Below are 24,000 nucleotides of genomic sequence, written 5' to 3' on the forward strand. Positions count from 1 at the left end.
ATATTATTTGTGTGTTATGTGAAAAAGAGTCAATTCTATCATTTTATGTAGTGACATAAAAAATAAATGAGCTGGTTCTCATTACCAGGTTGTGTTTGAAACAGGCACAGATGAACAACCACAGGTCACCATGTCATTATGGATTTAACAGAAATGAAGCCAAAATTCAGAAGCTGTGAAAAACTAAAAACGCCGTGTTGAAGGATCAAGTGCTCGGAAAAACTACCTCCAACCTCCTTTCTGCTCACTTTTTCTTTGACCTCCATGAAAAAATCACGACGTCCGAGTGCACTCACACTGCTCCACAACAATGTGATGGAAGATGTTTGGCCTTTTGAAACCACAATGTCCTGAAGTCACTACATTACACACGTCTTCCTTCAGCCCACAGGTTCTTTCTGTGTTGCTTAATGTTTAATGACAGTAATAAGTAGGGATGCAACGATACCAATTTTTTCAAACCGATACGATACCGATACTTGGATCTGAGTACTTGCCGATACAGAGTACAAAAACCGATACTTCTACCACCCACCCACACACACACACACACACACACACACACACACACACACACACACACACACACACACACACAAACAAATGCAATAAATTGGAAGACAGGTTTTATTTTATTCCCTGTCGATAAAAAATAAAATCTTAATAAAAATGACCACAAAAAAACTTCAAGTGAAAAATAAGCACTTCTGTTAAATTATTGCAGAGTCTCCACATTGTAATTTAACAAAATATCACTGAACTATTGGCACTGTCTCGAGCTTTCAGAATAATAAATAAACACTTCTGTTTGGAATAAAATAAATACAAATTAGGTTTGAGAATAAAATAAACTTTTAAGTTATTGCAGAGTGTCCATATTGTAAACAAACAAACGAAATAATTATTATTAAATAAATAATAAATAAAATAATAATTGGCCCCCTAGTGGCCAATCTAAAAAACTACAACAGAAATGACAAGCCACCCTCTGATTAATGAAATAAGTTGGTATCGGTTCATGGTATTGGTTAACTTTTACGAGCATGAGTACACACACATTTTCCAGTATCGGTATCGGGTATCGGGGCATCCCTAGTAATAATAGTTCCAAAGGTTTTAAATGCAGAGACATAACTGAGACAAAATAAGTTGTGGTAAATCCTGAAAACACAACAGAGCAGCTTGAAAATGATTTTCTTACATCAGCACAGTATTCACAGCTCACAGCTGGGTTTGACATGTTTAACACGCCATTGTCACTGTACACTCTGACTTAGAAACCTTGATAAGCGATCCACTATTCACCCAAACTCGTGGTGTTTGAACCCAAACTGCACTCTTTTCCTAACCTGAGTGAAAAGTTTGTCACTGTCACGGCTGGCGGGGTGAGCCGTGCGGTGTGGAGGAAAAGGAGGACCCAAAATGCAGACAGCCGATATGGTGATATGAGTGAGGGTTTATTTACAGTGCACAAATAACACAACTGAGGGCAGGACAGAACATAAACCTAAACTGGGTGAGCTAAATAACAAACCGGAGATCATACGAACGAGGTGAGTGGCAGAGAGACGCAGACGAGGAACAGGACACCATGAAACACAGACGAGCCGACAATGAACACAGACCGACACCCACTATATATACACACACACACGGTAAACTGGTAATGGCAGACAGGCGGGGACACAGCTGGAACCAATGGACATAATGAGACACAACCCTACAAAGTAAAACAGGAAACACACAGACTGTTTTACAAAACACGGGGACATGAACAGAGCACCGAGGGAGACGCAGGTAGGGAAAATAAACATAACCAAACCCCAACCACCAATACAAAACAGAATAAACTAGAAGTGACAATAATGAACTGAAAGCGCTGGGTCACCGACCCAGGACCATGACAGTACCCCCCCCTCAAGGGCTGGCTCCAGACAGCCCAACAGAAACACAAAACCCCCCCCAAAAACCAGAAAACGGAAAACAACCCGACCAGGGCGGGCGGCGGGGGTCCAGGACGGAGGGACAGAGTCCAAAAAGGCCCAGACGGACAAGTTCAGGGGGCCGACCCGGAGGCCGACAGCGCCGGAGGCCAAAACAGTGCAGTTCCGGGGGCCGACCGTGCGGAAGGCAGCGGCAACGACGGGGAAACAGTTCAGGGGGCCGACCGCGCGGATGGCAGCGGCAACGACGGGGAAACAGTTCAGGGGGCCGACCGTGCGGACGGCGGCAGCGGCGAGAAAACAGTTCCGGAGGCCGGCCGCGGCGGCGAAGATGCCCAACATGCGGCCCGGCAGATGACCGACGATGTTGAGGCGGCAGTTGGGAACCTGAAGGCTGCGTGGCCTTCGCTGGACCAGACGAGGCAGGAGCTGAAGCTGGACCAGGCGAAGCGGGCGAAGCCGAGGCAGAAGCTGGACCAGACGAAGCGGAGGCAGAGGCTGGACCAGGCGAAGCGGAGGCAGAGGCTGGACCAGGCGAAGCTGAGGCAGAGGCTGGACCAGGCGAAGCTGAGGCAGAGGCTGGACCAGGCGAAGCTGATGCAGAGGCTGGACCAGGCGAAACGGAGGCAGAGGCTGGACCAGGCGAAGCGGAGGCAGAGGCTGGACCAGGCGAAGCGGAGGCAGAGGCTGGACCAGGCGAAGCTGATGCGGGCGAAGCTGGACCAGGCGAAGCTGATGCGGGCGAAGCTGGACCAGGCGAGGCGGATGCAGAGGCTGGACCAGGCGACGCTGTTGCAGAGGCTGGACCAGGCGACGCTGTTGCAGAGGCTGGACCAGGCGACGCTGAAGCCGGAGCTGCAGCTGGCGACGGCGTGGGTGAAGCCGGAGCTGCAGCTGCCGGCGGTGTGGATGAAGCTGCTGTTGCTGCCGGCGGTGTGGATGAAGCTGCTGTTGCTGCCGGCGGTGTGGATGGAGCGGCAGCCGGCGAGGATGATGAGGCTGCAGCTGGCGGCTGGACGGGCTCCTCGGGCCCTCGAGCTGACGAGACAGGAGGCTGGACGGGCTCCTCGGGCCCTCCAGCTGACGGGACAGGAGGCTGGACGGGCTCCTCGGGCCCTCCAGCTGACGGGACAGGGGGCTGGACGGGCTCCTCGGGCCCTCCAGCTGACGGGACAGGGGGCTGGACGGGCTCCTCGGGCCCTCCAGCGGACGAGACAGGAGGCTGGACGGGCTCCACGGGCCCCCCAGCGAAAACAGTCTCAGAACCAGTGGGCACTGGAGCCCCTGGCAGGGATGGATCAGAACCAGCAGGCGTGGGGACCTCTGGCAGGGACGGATCAGAACCAGCAGGCGCACGGGCCTCTGGCAGGAACGGATCAGAACCAGCAGGCGCACGGGCCTCTGGCAGGGATGGATCAGAACCAGCAGGCGCACGGGCCTCTGGCAGGAACAAATCAGAACCAGCAGGCGCACGGGCCTCTGGCAGGAACGGATCAGAACCAGCAGGCGCACGGGCCTCTGGAAAACACAAGGCTGACTGCAGCTGCCCCGAGCATTGCCTCAGCTCAGGCAGCGACAGCCGGGTGCAGTCCTCAGCTGGCTTCTTTACCTCCAGGGGTCCAGAGTCTGCTGGGGGCTGAAACCCAGCCTCTGGGGAGGCCCTGGAGTGCATCTCAGAACTGGCCAGCTCTTGAGGAGTGTTTTCAGGATTGTGTGGTTTGTCTCTCTGCAAAAAATACTTAGAAAAAGAGTCCAAAACGGGAGGCAGAGACGCAGCCTGCTGTACAGAGGGAGTCGGTGAAGATGGCATAGATGACTGGGCTAGTGGGGATACCGGGGGCCGAGCTGAATGCGGCTGTGCAGCTAAACGAGCTTGCGGCTGTGCAGCTAAACGAGCTTGCGGCTGTGCAGCAGGCTCAAAAAACACAGCCCCGGTATAAACCGTCACTAGTTCTGGTGAAACCAAAAGAGTGTCTTGTTCACTCACCACAGCCTGTAGTGCTATAGTCCTAGTATCCGGCTGTGGGGTGACGCGCCGACGGCGCGATCGTCGCCTCCTCCCTGCGGACGACTCCGGCGGGCCGGGCAAAACCTCCGGCGGGCCGGGCAAAACCTCCGGCGGGCCGGGCAAAACCTCCGGCGGGCCGGGCAAAACCTCCGGCGGGCCGGGCAAAACCTCCGGCGGGACGGGCAAAACCTCCGGCGGGAGAAGCTGACGTGGCTGTTCCGGGGCGGCCGTAGTCCGCTGCTGCTGGACAAAGTCTGTGGATTCCCGAGCTTGCACCACCTCCCGGGCTTTATGCAGGTTGCGAATCAAGTCCGAAAGTCCCTTGAACCGGCAGAGGTAGGAATTTCCCTCCAGGATCGCCTCGATGGCTTTTAACCCCACCACCTTCGCACTTGCGTTGGTGGTGTGGGTTACCCAGTCCATTAGGCGTTGGATGCGTGCGAGGTCGCTCTCCCCAGACAAAGCTGCTGGATCCATCTTGTGGTCGGCTCGTACTGTCACGGCTGGCGGGGTGAGCCGTGCGGTGTGGAGGAAAAGGAGGACCCAAAATGCAGACAGCCGATATGGTGATATGAGTGAGGGTTTATTTACAGTGCACAAATAACACAACTGAGGGCAGGACAGAACATAAACCTAAACTGGGTGAGCTAAATAACAAACCGGAGATCATACGAACGAGGTGAGTGGCAGAGAGACGCAGACGAGGAACAGGACACCATGAAACACAGACGAGCCGACAATGAACACAGACCGACACCCACTATATATACACACACACACGGTAAACTGGTAATGGCAGACAGGCGGGGACACAGCTGGAACCAATGGACATAATGAGACACAACCCTACAAAGTAAAACAGGAAACACACAGACTGTTTTACAAAACACGGGGACATGAACAGAGCACCGAGGGAGACGCAGGTAGGGAAAATAAACATAACCAAACCCCAACCACCAATACAAAACAGAATAAACTAGAAGTGACAATAATGAACTGAAAGCGCTGGGTCACCGACCCAGGACCATGACAGTCACTGCTTTGATTGGTTTTTGTGCTCTGACTGTGTCTGTGTTGGGTTGATGTGGGCGTGTTTTTGGTGGAGTCTCAGGTTCCCACTCACCCACCTCTTCCTTATTAATCTCATCGACATGATGCACAGAGCAAACTAGTGGCCCACATCTTAGCATCCTCTCTGCTGTCTCAGAGTCAGCGATTTGTAAATGATACATTTTAACACGACTGGTGAACAGATATGGGCAGTAACGCGTCACTTGTGATGCATTACTGTAATCTGATTACTTTTTTCAAGTAACGAGTAAAGTAAGGGATTACTATTGCAAAAACGGTAATTAGATTACCGTTACTTTCCCGTAGGAACGCTGCGTTACTGCGTTACTAAAACCGTGATTTTTTTGCGAGAATGTCTCATGACAGTGACGTAAGCGAGTGCGACATTCGTGACAACAGCTGTGTGCAGATCAACAATGGATCATATATCGAGTGCAGAGAGAGTATGAGCGTGCAGCGTTTAAAGCGTGGAAGTACTGACCTTACTTTGAGTTTGATTCCATAAAAAGTGACAAAAACATTAGTGTCCGTTGTGCGTGGGAAGAAAACTTCTTTTTACAGAGAAAAAACCCCTAAACTTCCAAACAAGCACCGAGTAGCTACGACGTAATGGGAAACTCACAGAGAAACTCGCGGATTCTTCCACTGACCGCTGCACACCTGCACCAGGGTAACCCTCCGCCTACCCCACTCCTGCTTTACAGGTGAAAATAGAGCAACAGGACCGCTAGTCTTTGACTTTATTTATTTTCTGCTGTGTTTTACTTGCATCTATTTGAAAGACTGAGTGTAAACACATAAATAAATATTTTATTTTATGTGCTGGAATGCGCAGAAAATAGGTTTAAATGTTAAACTAATTTCTTCCAGTCAGAGAATGTTGCATATAATTAAATTTTTGCTTGATGCATAAAGTTAAAAGATTAAAACTAATAAAACAAGTTTTAAAAAGAGACTTTTCCATTTGATTACATTTTGTATGATGATTATGCAGAAAAAGTAGAATTGGGCTGAAAGATCTATCACTTTATCACCTATTCAGGTTGTAAATCGTGTTTAGTAACTAAGTAACTAATTACTTTTGAAAATAATTAATCAGTAAAGTAACTGGATTACTTTTTGGGGGAAAGTAATCAGTAATTAGTTACTGATTACTTTTTTCAAGTAACTTGACCAACACTGCTGGTGAATCTCTTAGCGGCTCTGGTCTCCCTCTCCTCTCTCTGTGACCTCATCAGTTTTCCAGACCTTGTATTCTAAATCATCTGTAACCATAACAATACAAACAACTGTCAACAAGTCACCTGTAAACAACACAATGCAAATCATTGCTTTGTTAACAGAAGAACAGTTGCAGTTCTGGACATTAAACTTCGGTTCATCTTAAAGGCTCACTTGGGTTTTTGCTCACATACAAAGTGTCAGATCAGACAAGAAGGTTTAGAGAAAAAATTCAAGATGTTTTTCTGAGAGCATGTTTATGCTCCACGTTGTCTTTAATAATGAGTTATTATTAATCTCTGGCTCTGTTCCTCCCCTCACCCCCAGCAGATGGCCCCGCCCCTCCCTGAGCCTGGTTCTGCCCGAGGTTTCTTCCTGTTAAAAGGGAGTTTTTCCTCTCACTGTCACCAAGTGCTCGCTCATAGGGGGTCATCGGATTGTTTGGGTTTTCTCTGTCCTCTCTGCAATATTGTTGGGTCTTTACCTTACACTACAGTATGAAGGGCTTTCAGGCAACTGGTGCTATACAAATAAAACTGAAGTGAAAAGAAGAATCCTTCACAGAATAACCGACTCCCCTCTCATCCCCATGGCCACTGATATTTCTTCCCCTAACTCTATAAGGTAATATTTGTGTTTTTCTGCTCTGTCATGATGTCCTCCTCCACCCACTGCAGTAAATATACTGTCATTCCTCCTCATGGTTTAGGACCGTCTCCGAGCACACTCTCTGTCTCACAAAGTCAGGCATGTTCTGCGTTCTTGCTGGTACTCTAATATTCAATAGCAATAATCAATCATATTGCTATGACAATGATGCTGATGCTGCTAAGACAGGACTGGCTTCAAAAGAGAGCCTTTCATGAGGCAACGGGTTCCACGCTTGGACTGATGAGCCTATCCTCTGACTCATGGATCAGAAAAGACTGGTAAATTTGTCCCTGTGACATCAAGACAACACCCTCTGTGGGACACCATGGAAAATGTATTTAGGAATGCTGTGCAGTGCTTCCAGAGACATAAAGTGGACAAATAGAGAGATTCTGCATGAATGTGCCGGAGAAAAGGGGAAGAGATAGGAGCATAGTGTAGCAACAGTGAGAAAGAGGAACAGAAAAATGAGACAAAGAGAGAAGGTTTAAAAAGAAAGAGAAGCACACACTGCAGAGGTTTTTAAATAAGTATAGTTGGAGAAAGCCTCTTGTCCTCTGAAGAGAAATGTTTGCACTGGAGACAATGAGGCTGCCTCGGGCAGAGACCTGGGGAGGTTTCAGTGCCAGCCAGGCCTCCAACAGTCTTTTCCTCAAAGCCATTCAACACAACAGCAACCTGCTCAAAGCCAGAATCAGCGGTGCCACCTTTCAGCTGCAGCGGTGTTTAGCTTTGTGCTTTTTATTTGGTGGATCTTCAAACAAACTCACAGGTTTCCACAGAGATGCCAAATGATGGCGATGAGCTCAGCTGGTTCCCTTTGATCACACGCTGAGCGACTGCAGGATGCTCTTTTCACAGTAACAAACGATTAAACGCTGTAGTTTGGCTTTCAACAGATAATTTGCTTTACTTCTTTCTATCATATCTTCACAAACTGGTTGAATTACAGTCATGTGTTTATTAAATGAGTGAATTAGTCACTAAATAAGTGTTTAAAATACACATTTTAACAAGGTTGTTGTTGGACAAAGTCTGACGAGAACCTTGTTAAAATGTGTAACTGGCTTCAAAACTGCTGCTCGGTATTTTCAGAGAGTTTCACAGAGAGTAAATGAATAAGCTGCAGCAGGGTTAGGAGAAAGTATCACCTCCCAGCTAATTTTGAACTCAGGAGCTATTTGTTCAGTGCCGTCTCAGTTGGACTGTTTTAGCATTCTCCACATTAACAAGCCTATCATAAATCATGCAATATAACAAATGGACTTATGCTGTGTAGATAGTGCTGCTCCTCCCGATGCCCAGAACAAGGAAAGCAAAGGTCAAATGATTAGCCTTGGTATCCCTGTGTGCCTTTAATGATAGTGCAGACCCTTTGTGCTGGGTGCGTGCCTCCTCAGCACATGTAGCGCTTGTTAAATACAGAACAGAGATAAATTAATGAAGGCTTTGTCCTGCTACTTTGTTGGCCACTGAATAACTCAGGAGTGATGACTGAGCACAAATGTAGGCACACTGTACAGTAGCTCTACTGTAGAACTGTATTAAAGTACACACAGCTTCACCAAAGCTCCTTGTTTATCCTAATTAATGTAGCACTGTGTGTTTATTAGTATTAACTAACAATAAATGACACAGACTTTTATTTTTTATGAATTACAGTCCAATTTACTGCTAGTTCTAATGGAAACAAGAGCCACGCCTTCGATGGTTTAAGCACAACATGTGCATGTCCGCCTGGTGTCCACCATTTGGTTTGGGGGTTACCATCACGACAGGCACCAACCAACATGCGGCTGCAGTTCAGTGCAGCGGCTTCGGCAATGGAGGTGCTGAACACGGTGCCTTCAGACTCAGTGTCCTGTTGTTGAAGCTCTGCCTGAGGTGGGAGTTGAAGACATCGCGGCCTGGGGCCAGCACACCCTCACTGTACATTTAGGTGCACCAGGTCTGTCCAGCATCCTCCCCCGCTACCTGATCCAACTCACCACAGGTGGTGACCAGTTGACAGCTCAGCCCCTCATTTTCACCCAAGTGTCCAGAACATATGGCCACAGGTCTGGTGATACGACTATAAAATTGATCATTAACTTGTCTTCCAGAGCGTCCTGGTGCCACGTGCACCCATGGACACCCTTATGTTCAAACATGTTGTTTGTTATGGACAAACTGTGGTTTGCACAGAAGTCCAATAACAAAACACCGCTCAGGTTCAGATCCAGGACGCCATTCCTCCCAGTCACGCCCCTCTAGGTCTCACTGCCGTTGCCCACATGAGCATTGAAGTCTCCCAGTAGGACAACAGAGTCACCAGGTGAAGCACCCTTACGCACCCCACCCAGGGACTCCTAGAAGGCTGGGTACTTGGTCAGGACCCGTTCCCCAACCTGAAGGCGTAGGAAACAAACCCTCTCGTCTACTGGGAGAAACCCCAACGTACAGGAAGCAAACCAAGGAGATACTAGGATACCCACCCAGCCCGCCACCTCTCACCAAGGGGAACTCCAGACTGGGAGAGAGTCCAGCCCCTTTCCAGGAGACTGGTTCCAGTACCCACGCCATTAAGGCCGTTAAGGTGAGCCCAACTATATCTGGTCTGATGTTTGATGCTGCGTTTGAAATTAACTGCCACTTAAAAACACCACTCCCTTTATGCTCACTCCTCTTTTGAAGCGCTAGCTGAAACTAAAGTACCAATAACCACTTCAGGCATGGACTGGGACAAAAATATTTAGTCTAATCCAATCATCTTCTCACCCACCTTCATTGAGCCAATCAACCTCCGCTTTGCATAGTTTAAATCTGTGCTCTCCGTCATTCTCCCTTTAAGACCCTCTTTGTGCCTACCTACATCTCCACCGCAGGCGCCTCAGCCAGAGCTCCATTCAAGCCTCAGCCTCCATCTTCACCACCAGCACCACCAGCACCAGTAGCACCAGTAGCACCACCATCACCACCAGCACCAGTAGCACCACCAGCACCACCAGCACCACCAGCACCAGCAGCACCAGTAGCACCACCATCACCACCAGCACCACCAGCACCAGTAGCACCACCAGCACCACCAGCACCACCAGCACCAGTAGCACCACAGCACCACCAGCACCACCAGCACCAGTAGCACCACAGCACCACCAGCAGCACCAACAGCACCACCAGCACCACCATCACCACCAGCACCAATAGCACCAGTAGCACCACAGCACCACCAGCAGCACCACCAGCACCACCATCACCACCATCACCACCAGCACCACAGAACCAGTAGCACCACCAGCACCACCAGCACCACCAGCACCAGTAGCACCACCAGCACCACCAGCACCAGTAGCACCACCAGCACCACTAGCACCACCAGCACCAGTAGCACCACCATCACCACCAGCACCACCAGCACCAGTAGCACCACCAGCACCAGTAGCACCAGTAGCACCACAGCACCACCAGCACCACCAGCACCAGTAGCACTACCAGCACTACCAGCACCACCAGCACCACCATCACCACCAGCACCACCAGCACCAGTAGCACTACCAGCACCACCAGCACCACCATCACCACCAGCACCAGTAGCACCAGTAGCACCACAGCACCACCAGCACCACCAGCACCACCATCACCAGTAGCACCAGTAGCACCACAGCACCAGTAGCACCACCAGCACCACCAGCACCAGTAGCACCACCATCACCACCAGCACCACCAGCACCAGCAGCACCAGTAGCACCACCAGCACCACCAGCACCACCATCACCACCAGCACCAGTAGCACCACCAGCACCAATAGCACCAGTAGCACCACCAGCACCAGTAGCACCACAGTAGCACCACCAGCACCACCAGCACCAGTAGCACCACAGCACCACCAGCACCAGTAGCACCACCAGCACCACCAGCACCAGTAGCACCACAGCACCACCAGCACCACCAGCACCAGTAGCACCAGTAGCACCACAACACCAGTAGCACCACCAGCACCACCAGCACCACCATCACCAGTAGCACCAGTAGCACCACAGCACCAGTAGCACCACCAGCATCAGTAGCACCACCAGCACCACCAGCACCACCAGCACCAGTAGCACCACCAGCACTGCCAGCACCACCAGCACCAGTAGCACCAGTAGCACCAGTAGCACCACCATCACCACCAGCACCACCAGCACCAGCAGCACCAGTAGCACCACCAGCACCACCAGCACCACCATCACCACCAGCACCAGTAGCACCACCAGCACCAATAGCACCAGTAGCACCACCAGCACCAGTAGCACCACAGTAGCACCACCAGCACCACCAGCACCAGTAGCACCACAGCACCACCAGCACCAGTAGCACCACCAGCACCACCAGCACCAGTAGCACCACAGCACCACCAGCACCTGTAGCACCACCAGCACCACCAGCACCACCAGCACCAGTAGCACCACCAGCACCACCAGCACCACAGCAGCACCAGCAGCACCACCAGCACCAGTAGCACCACCATCACCACCAGCACCACCAGCACCACCAGCACCAGTAGCACCACCAGCACCAGTAGCACCACCATCACCACCAGCACCAGTAGCACCACCAGCACCACCAGCACCACCAGCACCAGTAGCACCACCAGCACCACCAGCACCACCAGCACCACCAGCACCAGCAGCACCACAGCAGCACCAGCAGCACCACCAGCACCAGTAGCACCACCATCCCCACCAGCACCACCAGCACCACCTGCACCAGTAGCACCACCAGCACCAGTAGCACCACCATCACCACCAGCACCAGTAGCACCACCAGCACCACCAGCACCAGTAGCACCACCAGCACCAGTAGCACCACCATCACCACCAGCACCAGTAGCACCACCAGCACCAGTAGCACCAGTAGCACCACCAGCACCACCAGCACCAGTAGCACCACCATCACCACCAGCACCAGTAGCACCACCAGCACCAGTAGCACCACCAGCAGCACCAGCACCAGTATCACCACAGCACCAGTAGCACCACCAGCACCACCAGCACCACCAGCACCAGTAGCACCACCAGCACCAGTAGCACCACCAGCACCACCAGCACCAGTAGCACCACAGCACCAGTAGCACCACCAGCACCACCAGCACCACCAGCACCAGTAGCACCACCAGCACCACCAGCACCACCAGCACCACCAGCACCAGTAGCACCACAGCACCACCAGCACCACCAGCACCAGTAGCACCACCAGCACCACCAGCACCACCAGCACCACCAGCACCAGTAGCACCACCAGCACCAGCACCAGTAGCACCACCAGCACCACCAGCACCAATAGAACCACCAGCACCACCAGCACCAGTAGCACCACCATCACCACCAGCACCAGTAGCACCACCATCACCACCAGCACCAGTAGCACCACCAGCACCACCATCACCAGTAGCACCAGTAGCACCACAGCACCAGTAGCACCACCAGCACCACCAGCACCAGTAGCACCACCAGCACCGCCAGCACCACCAGCACCAGTAGCACCAGTAGCACCAGTAGCACCAGTAGCACCACCATCACCACCAGCACCACCAGCACCAGCAGCACCAGTAGCACCACCAGCACCACCAGCACCACCATCACCACCAGCACCAGTAGCACCACCAGCACCAATAGCACCAGTAGCACCACCAGCACCAGTAGCACCACAGTAGCACCACCAGCACCACCAGCACCAGTAGCACCACAGCACCACCAGCACCAGTAGCACCACCAGCACCACCAGCACCAGTAGCACCACAGCACCACCAGCACCTGTAGCACCACCAGCACCACCAGCACCACCAGCACCAGTAGCACCACCAGCACCACCAGCACCACCAGCACCACCAGCACCACAGCAGCACCAGCAGCACCACCAGCACCAGTAGCACCACCATCACCACCAGCACCACCAGCACCACCAGCACCAGTAGCACCACCAGCACCAGTAGCACCACCATCACCACCAGCACCAGTAGCACCACCAGCACCACCAGCACCACCAGCACCAGTAGCACCACCAGCACCACCAGCACCACCAGCACCACCAGCACCAGCAGCACCACAGCAGCACCAGCAGCACCACCAGCACCAGTAGCACCACCATCCCCACCAGCACCACCAGCACCACCAGCACCAGTAGCACCACCAGCACCAGTAGCACCACCATCACCACCAGCACCAGTAGCACCACCAGCACCAGTAGCACCACCATCACCACCAGCACCAGTAGCACCACCAGCACCACCAGCACCAGTAGCACCACCAGCACCAGTAGCACCACCATCACCACCAGCACCAGTAGCACCACCAGCACCAGTAGCACCAGTAGCACCACCAGCACCACCAGCACCAGTAGCACCACCATCACCACCAGCACCAGTAGCACCACCAGCACCAGTAGCACCACCAGCAGCACCAGCACCAGTATCACCACAGCACCAGTAGCACCACCAGCACCACCAGCACCACCAGCACCAGTAGCACCACCAGCACCAGTAGCACCACCAGCACCACCAGCACCAGTAGCACCACAGCACCAGTAGCACCACCAGCACCACCAGCACCACCAGCACCAGTAGCACCACCAGCACCACCAGCACCACCAGCACCACCAGCACCAGTAGCACCACAGCACCACCAGCACCACCAGCACCACCAGCACCAGTAGCACCACCAGCACCACCAGCACCAGTAGCACCACCAGCACCAGTAGCACCACCAGCACCAGCACCAGTAGCACCACCAGCACCACCAGCACCAATAGAACCACCAGCACCACCAGCACCACCAGCACCAGTAGCACCACCATCACCACCAGCACCAGTAGCACCACCATCACCACCAGCACCAGTAGCACCACCAGCACCACCAGCACCAATAGAACCACCAGCACCACCAGCACCAGCACCACCAGCACCACCAGCACCAGTGTATAGTAAGAGTTTAAAAACAAAAAATTCTCTCTCTCTCTTTTGCTCTGACAAAGTTTTTCATTGTGATTTTCCCAATGAAGCCAAACAACAGTGGTCGTCAGCAGCTCCGGGTGAGGGGCGGCACCACCATCAGAAGTATCCCTCAGCTCACTCTCTGTTTCAGCCCAGGATCTCCAAGTCTCGACACTGAGCAGTTTCCTGCATTCTAACCTTGCTTCCCCTTGCACACTTTGGATCTAACTCTTGAGGTCACACTTCTTAATTATCAGCACATCTCTGAATTTACACATATGATGGATTACACAGACTAATGTGAAAATATCCAGCTTTACGTTTCAACTCTCCTAATGCCATTGCTCGGGGATATCCTTAGTTAAAGGTGCATAACCTTGTTATTGAATGTCAGGGGTTGAGTGGCTTCCTGGAGTGGCTTCTATCTCCACTTGCTGGCAGTCTCTCTTACCATCAGCTAAAAGAGGAGTCACTGACCCCAATAACAGCCACCAGATCTGCTTCTTCACACACTGCAGTTTGCCGTCTGACAGGAGTTATGACACGAGGAGACGGGGAGTTTTTAGCAGTAAATTTGGTATTTGAGAAACAGAGGCATCGTTTGGTGGGGGCTGGGTATCCGTTTGTGGCATGGACGATGAAAACCTACTCTGTAGTCAGTCAGGTAAAAGGTCCCACTCATGCGAGGTGCATGAGGGGGACCCACTTCACTTTCAGGAACTTCACTGATGGGCTGTGTGCCTGAGAGCCTCACTTCACTATGTCTTCACAGCATATGCACTTAGTTCGTCCCCCTATGAGACTTATGCTGCTGTGTGTCTGCCACCAGGACAAAATCTAATGATATTAACAGATGTTAGTGCTCTAAGTGAAATATTAATTTTGTTGTCGTATGTCATCATAACATTTCACAGCAAAATGAAGTTTCTAATTTCACTTTCATTTTAATTTGAAGTTAGTGTACACATGTATTATAGTGCACCAAAGCTCTGCACAGACATGCAGAATAGCATGAGTTTGTAAATTCAGCAAAACGTCTGCAGCTAAAGAGCACAGCATCCCTCATTCATTCTCTGGAGAGTGAATATCTGTGAAGTGTGTTCATAGAAATACTGGTGACTGTGAGTTCAGGTGATGCAGCTGCAAACAGCACTGCTGAAAACACAATACTCATGACATTCATCTTTCATGAACAAAATCAGAAGAACTTTTAGACGAGAAAGTTGAAACACGACAGAAACAGAGAGTAACACTGTAACCCACTGAGCTGTGGAACATCTGCAAACCAATCCCTGCTTCTTTGGGTTATGAGACATTATTTCAGTGGTAAAACGTGTGATTTGTCTCTATTTCCACAGTAGGAGTACAAAATGATCACAGCTGCATGGTTGGTGTGGGCAAATTTTAGTGAACACGATTGGAGGAGTTCAAAACGTTTCAGAAAGAAAGATGTACCGGCTCATTTCTGAGACTTGAACTTAGCTGAAACTCCAAACTGGGAACATGAGTTTACACAACAACAACAACAACAACAACAACAACAACAACAATAGTAATAATAATATATTTTCTCATAGTTTCATTCATACAGTTATTTCAACTCTTCAGGGAAGACAAAGAGAGAGAGGAGCACACACAGCAGCTGTTTATGACCTCGGCCTCCCACACAGGCAGCATGTTCTGCTGCACTGCCCTCCTATTACAGCCCCGCTCGTTAAGCAGCGCTCGGCCAGAGCAGCAGCAGCCACCCAGAAATTAATTGAATATAAGCTTGTTCAGCACGTGTGGCATAGATTACACACATTCATGAGTGCACATATGCACAGACAGTTAAGTTTGTGTGATTAAGAACACACAGTCATTTGTTGGAGACTCACTAACAGCAGCTATGAGTATCTATACTGTCTCTAACTATACTGTCTCTACTGTCTTAAACACCAAAGAAATATTACAGGAAATAAAGTTCCTATAATACAACTGGGTGAAAGATTTCACAAAACGTTATTAAACTTTAGTTAAAAGTTCGTGCTGCACAATAATATTTAATAGTATTTACTGTTATATTCACATAGATCATCGCGATGATGTTATTTGTTATATTGCTCTTTTTTTGCTTGTTTTCTCTTTTTTCTTTCTCAACAGGTGATCCAGGTGATTGATAGATGTGTTTTTTGTCTGTTTGTTTTGTTGGTCTTTGATTTTTGCCCTTTATCCCCGTCCCTCTTTCCCTCTTTCTTTCCCCCAGTCATGTCTGTCCCGTGTTCAGCAGGTTAAAATAAAATAAACAATAAAAGGTGAATCAAATAGACCAATAAGGCAAGGCTGGTCCATTTGGTAAAGTAAATCTGTTGGGCATCTTTCTTCACCTTTAGACAATAATTCTGATGCAAAAGAACCAAACGGGACAGACGGGAAAATAAATAAATAAATAAATAAATAAATAAATCCTTGATTGTTAATAAACCGTCACAGCTGTTTCCTAATCATAAGTAATGTTGTGATTTATGTGCATTCATGAATTCATGTTTTGTGGTTTTGTTAAAGCCTTTTGGAAAAACTACAACGGGAGAAACAATGAATTGATCCGCTGTTGATTTCAAAGCTGACTTATAAAGAAATGACCCCACAGAGATGAAAACATTATGCTTTGTGGCTGACGTTCAGCACGAAGGTTTCTCACACACAACCCTCGCATCTATGCTTCTCAGGTTATTATGGTCCTGACTGTTAGCGCCGAGCGCTGACACGAGCAGAGCTAAACCTGATTAACAATCAAGGCAGAGCTGCTTATTTTCACTTCCTTTTGATTCATGATCCACAGGCTGCGAGTCAGTCCGGGGTCACCAAGTCTTTTCATGAGTTATGAGAGCGTTTAGTGGATATTAGACAGCGATTTGTGCCGGCTAATCACCGCAGGTGTGTGGAGGAGTCTGCCTCGTGGGTGAGGTTAATTGCAAGAAGGAAGGCCTCGGTGTCCAAGCAGGTGTCCACATGAGTAGAGAGGAGGCGAAGGAAGCGGTAGATACAGGGTCAAATATTAGAGACCTGCTACTTCTACTGTAATTCATCAGAGAAACTAGACACACACACTTCGGTCACCATCACAGCGGTTTAAAGCCGTATTACAGTCACACAGTCTGCAGAACAACAAGAGCAATCAGATCATATGACAGCGATAAGATGGCGCGGCCACGTCCAGACTTCCTGACCGCTACGCTCACACTGTGAATTTGTTATACATTCCACAATCTTCTAGTTTCATAGTTTCATCTTTGTGTATATTTACTGCACATAATGTTTTCTCTCTCTTTGTGCACAGTCGAGGCGCGTACAGGACACACTTCACTGCGTGTTATAACTTCATCTTGTATCTTGACTCTAGTAAAGAGTTGAGTCAGTGTGCAGAGCTCTCCATCCACCCTGATCTCCCGTCAGGTACACAAAAGTTGTTGAGAAAACCTGAACAAAACATTTTTTATTGATAAGTTTGAAAGTTTGTTGCAAAATATTATGAGCTACTCCATCATATTTCATAACAATGGAAACAACGTTAGACATCTGAAGAACGAGGGATCCTCCCTTGAAGCAACACTTTATGTATCTTGACCATGAATGACTCTTTTCTGTTTTTATTTATTTTATTTTTTATTATTCCTACAGAAGAATCACCTGCAGCTTCAGAGGATACGTTTCTGAAACCTGACTGAAACTCTTCAAATAAACCATTCCTCTGCAGATGATCTGTTAGCTGTTTGACAACTACTCTTTCAAGGATTTTTGATATGAAAGGAAGGTTGGAGATTGGCCTATAATTAGCTAAGACTGCTGGGTCTAGAGATGCTTTTTAAGGTTTAACTACAGCCAGCTTGAAGGCCTGTGGTACATAGCTGATTATTAGAGATAGGTTCATCATATTTAAGATTGAAGAATTAATTAATGGCAGGACTTCTTTGAGCAGTTTTGTAGGAATGGGGTCTAAAAGACACGTTTGGAGAAAAAGAAACTAGTAGCTGTGGCCTAAATGATGTTATGTGTAATGAAAACATTCATGAAGTCATTACTAGTTAAGGTTAAAGGGATGCTTGGCTCAGCAGAGCTCTGACCTTCTGTCAGTACACGTTACACTGAAGGAGACGAAATCCTCCAAAATCTGTCGAATTCATTCAGAGATAAATTTGCACAAAATCACAACTTTCCATAAACCTCTGTAGACTTCCCCGACACCCTCAGCTTAATCAGTATGATGATAATTATTGCAGGTGTACACCACACCACAGTATTCCAGAAACAACAGCGACATGTGTATCCAGTGAAAAAGATGGTGACACATGATGTAAGAGATGATAAGAAACTCACGATGGAAACAGACAATAAGAAAACCTGTGAGGGTGGACGGCTGAGACGAGTGCTGAGCTGTCCTTTCAAACACAGACAGTCATAATAGCAGCTCTCCTGTCTCTAAAAGCACGAGTGTCATTAAATCAATAATTCATTTACTTTAATGAGATAAGTACTCGCAAAACTAATTGCATACCACCCCATTTAGCCCAGCCAGTCAGGACCTTAATGCAAAATATCTCATTGCTATTGTAGCTGCAGGACAAAGACTGAGGGGCCTCAGGATGGAGGGACTGAAGAAGAAGCAAAAAGAGGAGAAGAAATAAAAAGACAGCAACAAAGAAAAGTGTGGGAGAGAGTGGAATAATAGAGTGAATGAGGTGGATGCAAACGACAGCAGTGGGACATTTCTGAGGAGTTAAATCTCACTTCTACAGTCTTTGGATCCTCGGCTTGTCCTTCCTCGCTTGCTCGTATCCACGACCGACTATGTTGTGGAATAATATGACATGGAAAGTTTGTTTTTCACAAGTGTTACAGGATCATCTTGGCCTGGTTCTGTTATCCTCAGAACGGAGCAGTTCACAAAGTTAAAGGTCTTATCCAGGACACCAGGAGCAAATACAGTCAAAGGCTTAGAGAAGCAGGGGACTGGAGTGCACACGAGCCAGAGGCACTGGGCAATAGCCTGATGATGCTCAGACGGCCCTTTTGCAAGGCAGCCGGGCAGGGCTGCTGAGGAGGTGTGCCTGGTAGAGCTGACAGGGCCCTCTGAGATGAATCTGGGAAATATGAGGCGCAGATGGAGATCGGAGCAGATTCCAGTTGGGACACAGTCTACAGAAGAGACTGCAGGACCTGGATGTGACCAGAGACTCTTTGGCTGTTCCACCTCTCTCAGCCCCTCGAGAAAGGCCCACCCCTGCCTGTAGCTTAAAGGCTAAATGGATGAGAGAAAATAGGACAGTTGATGTGACGGTTCCACAGAGACGAGTAAATCCTGAAGTGGCATCAGATAAACAGAGCTCAGTGTTAATGGGCATTCATCTCCCAGGTCTCAGACCCAGAACATTATGGATATAGAAATGTTAGGAGCTCGGTAATGTTACATGTATCTGACATAGTATGCTCTCCTTTTGTCTTTGCAAAAGCCTCTCCTCTCTTCTTCATGTTTAAAACGTGCATAGAGTTCACTTATTCTTTATATATATATTAAATATACCTGTGTTGTTTAAAAGACAAATGTAATCAAACATAAAGCCAGTAAAACATTTAATTTAATTTAATTTAATTTAATTTAATTTAATTTAATTTAATTTAATTTAATTTAATTTAATTTAATAGCTAAAACTGTTAGTTAAAGTTTAACTTTAAATAACAAATTCAGACATTAGAAAATTGTCAAAATACAGTTTTCTTCCTATCTCAACACCAAGATTGTCTCTACCTGCTCTTGAAACGGGGAATTTTTGTGTAATCGAAGAATAGTTTAGAGTATTTTACAGTAAATTTGTTGGGTTTTCTTTTTTTTTTTACCAAAATCTGCAAAATTTCAGACAACTAATAATAAGAGAAATGCAAAAAAAATAAAACAGATTTGTTTAAATTCAAATGATAATGAAACGTGTTTTTGAGACTGGATGTTGTAGCCATGAAGTTTGAAACATTTTAGTCTGAACGCTGAGGTGTTTCTGGGAAACCCTTGACGGTTCATCGAGGCTTACATTCCTGATGTGTGTACTGTATAGCAGGTTGCAAGTCTCACATCAAGGTCGAGTGTCATGTTTGCAATCATCATCCTCACTCTTCTTCTGTGTCCCGTTGAGCATCACATGGACTCTGTGTTTGTCTTCCTTCCTCACAGAAGGAACACATTGGTGCTTCTACAGCCTCTGCTCACATTTAATTCAGGACAGGTAAATGTTTCATGTATTTCACCAGGTTTCACAGGCACTGCTGTTAACTTCAGCAGGTTGAAACATAGTTGTGTGTTGACTGTAGGAGCCACGTTCAGTGTGGTTCTAAGTTCAGGCTTCTCTGTTTCATTGTTGCTCTTTTTCAGTTTTGTCCTCCTTTGTTTCTCCATAAAAGTAAAACAAATAAAAATTGAAAATTGAATTGAAAGAGGGGCAAAAGTTCTCTCCTGTGTTCTGTTATTAACAGAATTTAGTGCAAGTGTAACTATTAAAGGTGTTTTTGTAATCGTCATCATTCTGTAATTGATGTGATTCAACCACAAGCCAAATGTTTCCTTTTAAATAAGTAACAATCTCTATTAAGTAATAACGTAGACGTCATCTTACAGTAGCAGTACATTGTTTGAATTTTAAACTTATGTTAACAGTAAACATTGTAACTCAGAAGGTAGCAATACTTTTTGTGTAAAAAGACAACGCTAATATTGTCACCAATGTAACCTTTGTTACAATTGTTACAACCTTTGTTACAAAATTGTTTTATCCATACATTTATTACATCTGTAACACTGCATGTCTATTGGTACAATTGGCAAATCATTTTATTTATAAAACACAACTAATAATAGCACTTCTGACCTTGTTTATTTTTAGCACTTTAATCTCATATTTCTATTCATACGGTATGTACTGTCATTGTTTTACTTAATGTAAACATCTCCAAACTACAGATGAGCTCATGTAAATTTCCACTATGGAAAACTTCTACAATTTAAGAAGCCATTAATTTACATAATTTCACAGTATCTGCATGGCGCTCCGGCTGGTTGATCATTATGGGTGTTTTTAATGTGTTTGTTGGGTTTTTGCTTTTGATTGATCCTTCTGTCCTTTGCAAAGCCAGCAAGAGGAAATTGTAAAATATCTTCAGAGATACGTACTGAAAGGATCAGCTGATGTGCACGACTCTAACTAATGAAGAAGCAACATGTTGGTCAGAGTTGTCTGTGGTGACAACACCCCAGCTCCCCTTTTGCAGTGTCCTCTCTGCTGCCAGCACTGACAGTGGAAGGTCAATGCAGAATGTGACTAATGACTGTCCAATAAGGTCAAATATACATTTTCAGTAAAATTCACACCTAATAATGTGGTTATTGGTTCCTCTGCTAATCCAAAGAACATAAATGTAAAGAGCAGGCAGTGTTCTGTCATCAATAAGATGCCAGTTTCAGAGTAAGAAAGTTGCATCAAAGTAGTGTACACAAGCTTAATGTGGAGGGTGACTGAAATGCAGTAGAGGTTATATGATGGGCGATCTGCATCAGACATCAACGAAGTCATCTTCAAACCTCCTCACCACGTCTAACTACACAAACTTTATTTTGTGCCATTTTGATGAAATCAGACGTATCCACTATGGCGTCTTGGCAGGCTTTAAAAAGCTCCTTTTCAGTCCTGATATTGAACATAGATTATGGAGTGATCAGTCTTCACATAGATCTACATCTCATAGCTCATCCTTTGTGTCAGTGGGACTGTAATGGATCACACGGCTCTGCAGCAGTGTGCTGACGGGGAGGAATCTGACTGCACAGATCTTTTCTCTGAGAGCAGCTGATTCTTACATGTAAAGATCACCTCAGCCAAATAAAGGCTGATCCTAAAATCATTCCTTTGTTGTTTTCAATCACACGACCGTTCACACACACACACATATACCCAGTGTTGGGGAGTAACGGAGTACATGTACCGCCGTTACGTATTTAAAATACAAAATATGAGTAACTGTATTCTGTTACAGTTACCGTTTAAAAAGGTGGTATTTAGAATACAGTTACTTTGTTGAAATAAATGGATTACACGGCGGTACTTCCCTGTTTCATATGGTGGCGGGTCAGGACTGTTTGGGTTTTGTTTGACAGCTACGTTCTGTTGTTCCAGGCAGCAGCGTTACGGTTGCCATGGTTACAGGGTGACGCTCTCTCTCTGCGTGTTTCCTGGGTGAGAGAGGCCTTTTTGTTGTTGTTGTGCTAAGCTAACAGGCAGAATGCTACAGGTATAGCTCTAAAGAATGTAGCATCATGGGCAGTGTAGTCCGTGCTGCAGGGAGAATGGACTGCCATACACGTTATGTGTCTGTGAGCGAGGGAGGGAGAAAAAGGAAAAGTACGAGCTGTCATCGAGCAGAAACGGGAGCTGGAAGCATGTAAATATAATAATAACCACTGCAGCCAAGAAGAGAGCCTGACGAGCCCAGCTGTAAGTAAGCTATTAAGACTCGACTGTACACCGTGTTCGTGTTTTCCTCTGAAACAATAAGTTCTGTTGGAGCAGCCTTTCAACGCCTCTCTCTGTCTCTGCTAGCAAAGTTGACCCAGACAACAAAGTAAAGCTAGTTTTCAGCTACGAGCCGACACAGAACCCACCGTATTAGCCAGAGGTCCCTTTACTACGGTTCGGAGCCGCGGACCTTCAGTTACAGTAATAAATCACAGCAATAGTACATTCATGTAGTTGTAAACAGCATGATAATATATTAAGTAATCCAAAGTATTCAGAATACGTTACTCTCATTGAGTAACGTAACGGAATACGTTACAGAATACATTTTGGGGCATGTAATCTGTAATCTGTAATGGAATACATTTTAAAAGTAACCTTCCCAACACTGCATATACACTGCTCACAAAAACATATAAGGAACACTTTTTAATCAGAGTGTGGCATCTGGTCAGTTAGCAGAGGGGCAAAGGAAATGTCATGGTATTTGTATTTCAGTACAAGACAATGACATTACAGGTGAGCAGCAGGGTTGAGTATGTGGGTGGTGCCCATGAAAGCTTCTCTCTAAAGAAACATATTGACAATGAAGACATATTAACAGTTTAACTATTTATCGATTTGACAAACAAGTCAAATTCCAACATCAGGTCTTTCTGTGTGGAGTTTGCATGTTCTCCCCGTGTTTGCGTGGGTTCTCTCTGGGTACTCCGGCTTCCTCCCACCGTCCAAAGACATGCAGCTTGTGGGGATAGGTTAATTGGATAATCCAAATTGCCACTAGGTGTGAATGTGAGTGTGAATGGTTGTCTGTCCCTGTGTGTTGGCCCTGCGACAGACTGGCAACCTGTCCAGGGTGTACCCCGCCTCTCGCCCTATGACAGCTGGGATAGGCTCCAGCGCCCCCCGCGACCCTGAAAAGGAGAAGCGGAAGCGAATGGATGGATGGATGGACAAACAGGGGTTGCCCTGCACCATCACGCTGCCTCCCCAAAAAGCTGTTGCAATATCGGCTTCACCCTTTGGCCTCACGATCCAGAGATGACTCCATCGCTGAACATGATGATCCTCGGCTTCCAGTGCACGTTGCTGACACCAGTGCAAACAGGCCTGACTGGGAAGGGCAGTCATGGCAGACCAGCATCCCTGTGAGACCAGAGACTGGCTTGTCTGACTAGAGAGCTGTGGGCCATATTGTCCTGCAAACCTTGGCAGCCAAAGTCAGCCAAAGTCATTAAGAACTATCTTCAGGGTAAAGAAGAACAAGAAGTACTGGAAGTGATGGTACGGCTCCCACAGAGCCCTGATCTCAACATCATCGAATGTGCCTAGTATTACATGAAGAGACAGAAGGATGTGAGGAAGCCTACATCCACAGAAGATCGATGCTTACTTCAAAATGTTTGGAACAACCTTCAAACACAAACAAGTCCCACCAAAGACTGATGTGATTTAGATTTCTCTTTTGTTCATTCACTACATTCTTTGATTGATGAAAATAAATTATTAACACTTCATTTTTGAAAAGATGCTCTAAAATATGCTATATATATATAACTTTCAGTCTCGGCTGATTGTTCGGTCGACCAGTAGCTGGTGTTTTGTGCCTCTGGTATTCTTGCC

General features: G+C 47.6%; 2 protein-coding genes across 3 annotated transcripts in view; one reads left to right on the top strand and one right to left on the bottom strand.

The window, feature by feature from the left end:
- rbfox3a (RNA binding fox-1 homolog 3a) overlaps window positions 1–24,000 on the bottom strand; it is a 497,652-nt gene that overhangs the window by 246,229 nt on the left and 227,423 nt on the right. The gene's annotated exons all lie outside the window — the stretch shown is intronic.
- LOC148095931 (uncharacterized) lies at window positions 2,298–3,793 on the top strand. The gene is made up of 2 exons (XM_087837014.1): window positions 2,298–2,699; window positions 3,150–3,793. The coding sequence occupies exons 1-2, from the start codon at window positions 2,298–2,300 to the stop codon at window positions 3,684–3,686; spliced, it is 939 nt and encodes a 312-aa protein (XP_087693140.1). The 3' UTR covers window positions 3,687–3,793.

This window comes from Neolamprologus brichardi, unplaced genomic scaffold, assembly GCF_056152115.1.
Source record: "Neolamprologus brichardi isolate AB-2024 unplaced genomic scaffold, ASM5615211v1 NODE_ptg000038l+_length_1369362_cov_1, whole genome shotgun sequence".
Classification (NCBI taxonomy): domain Eukaryota; kingdom Metazoa; phylum Chordata; class Actinopteri; order Cichliformes; family Cichlidae; genus Neolamprologus; species Neolamprologus brichardi.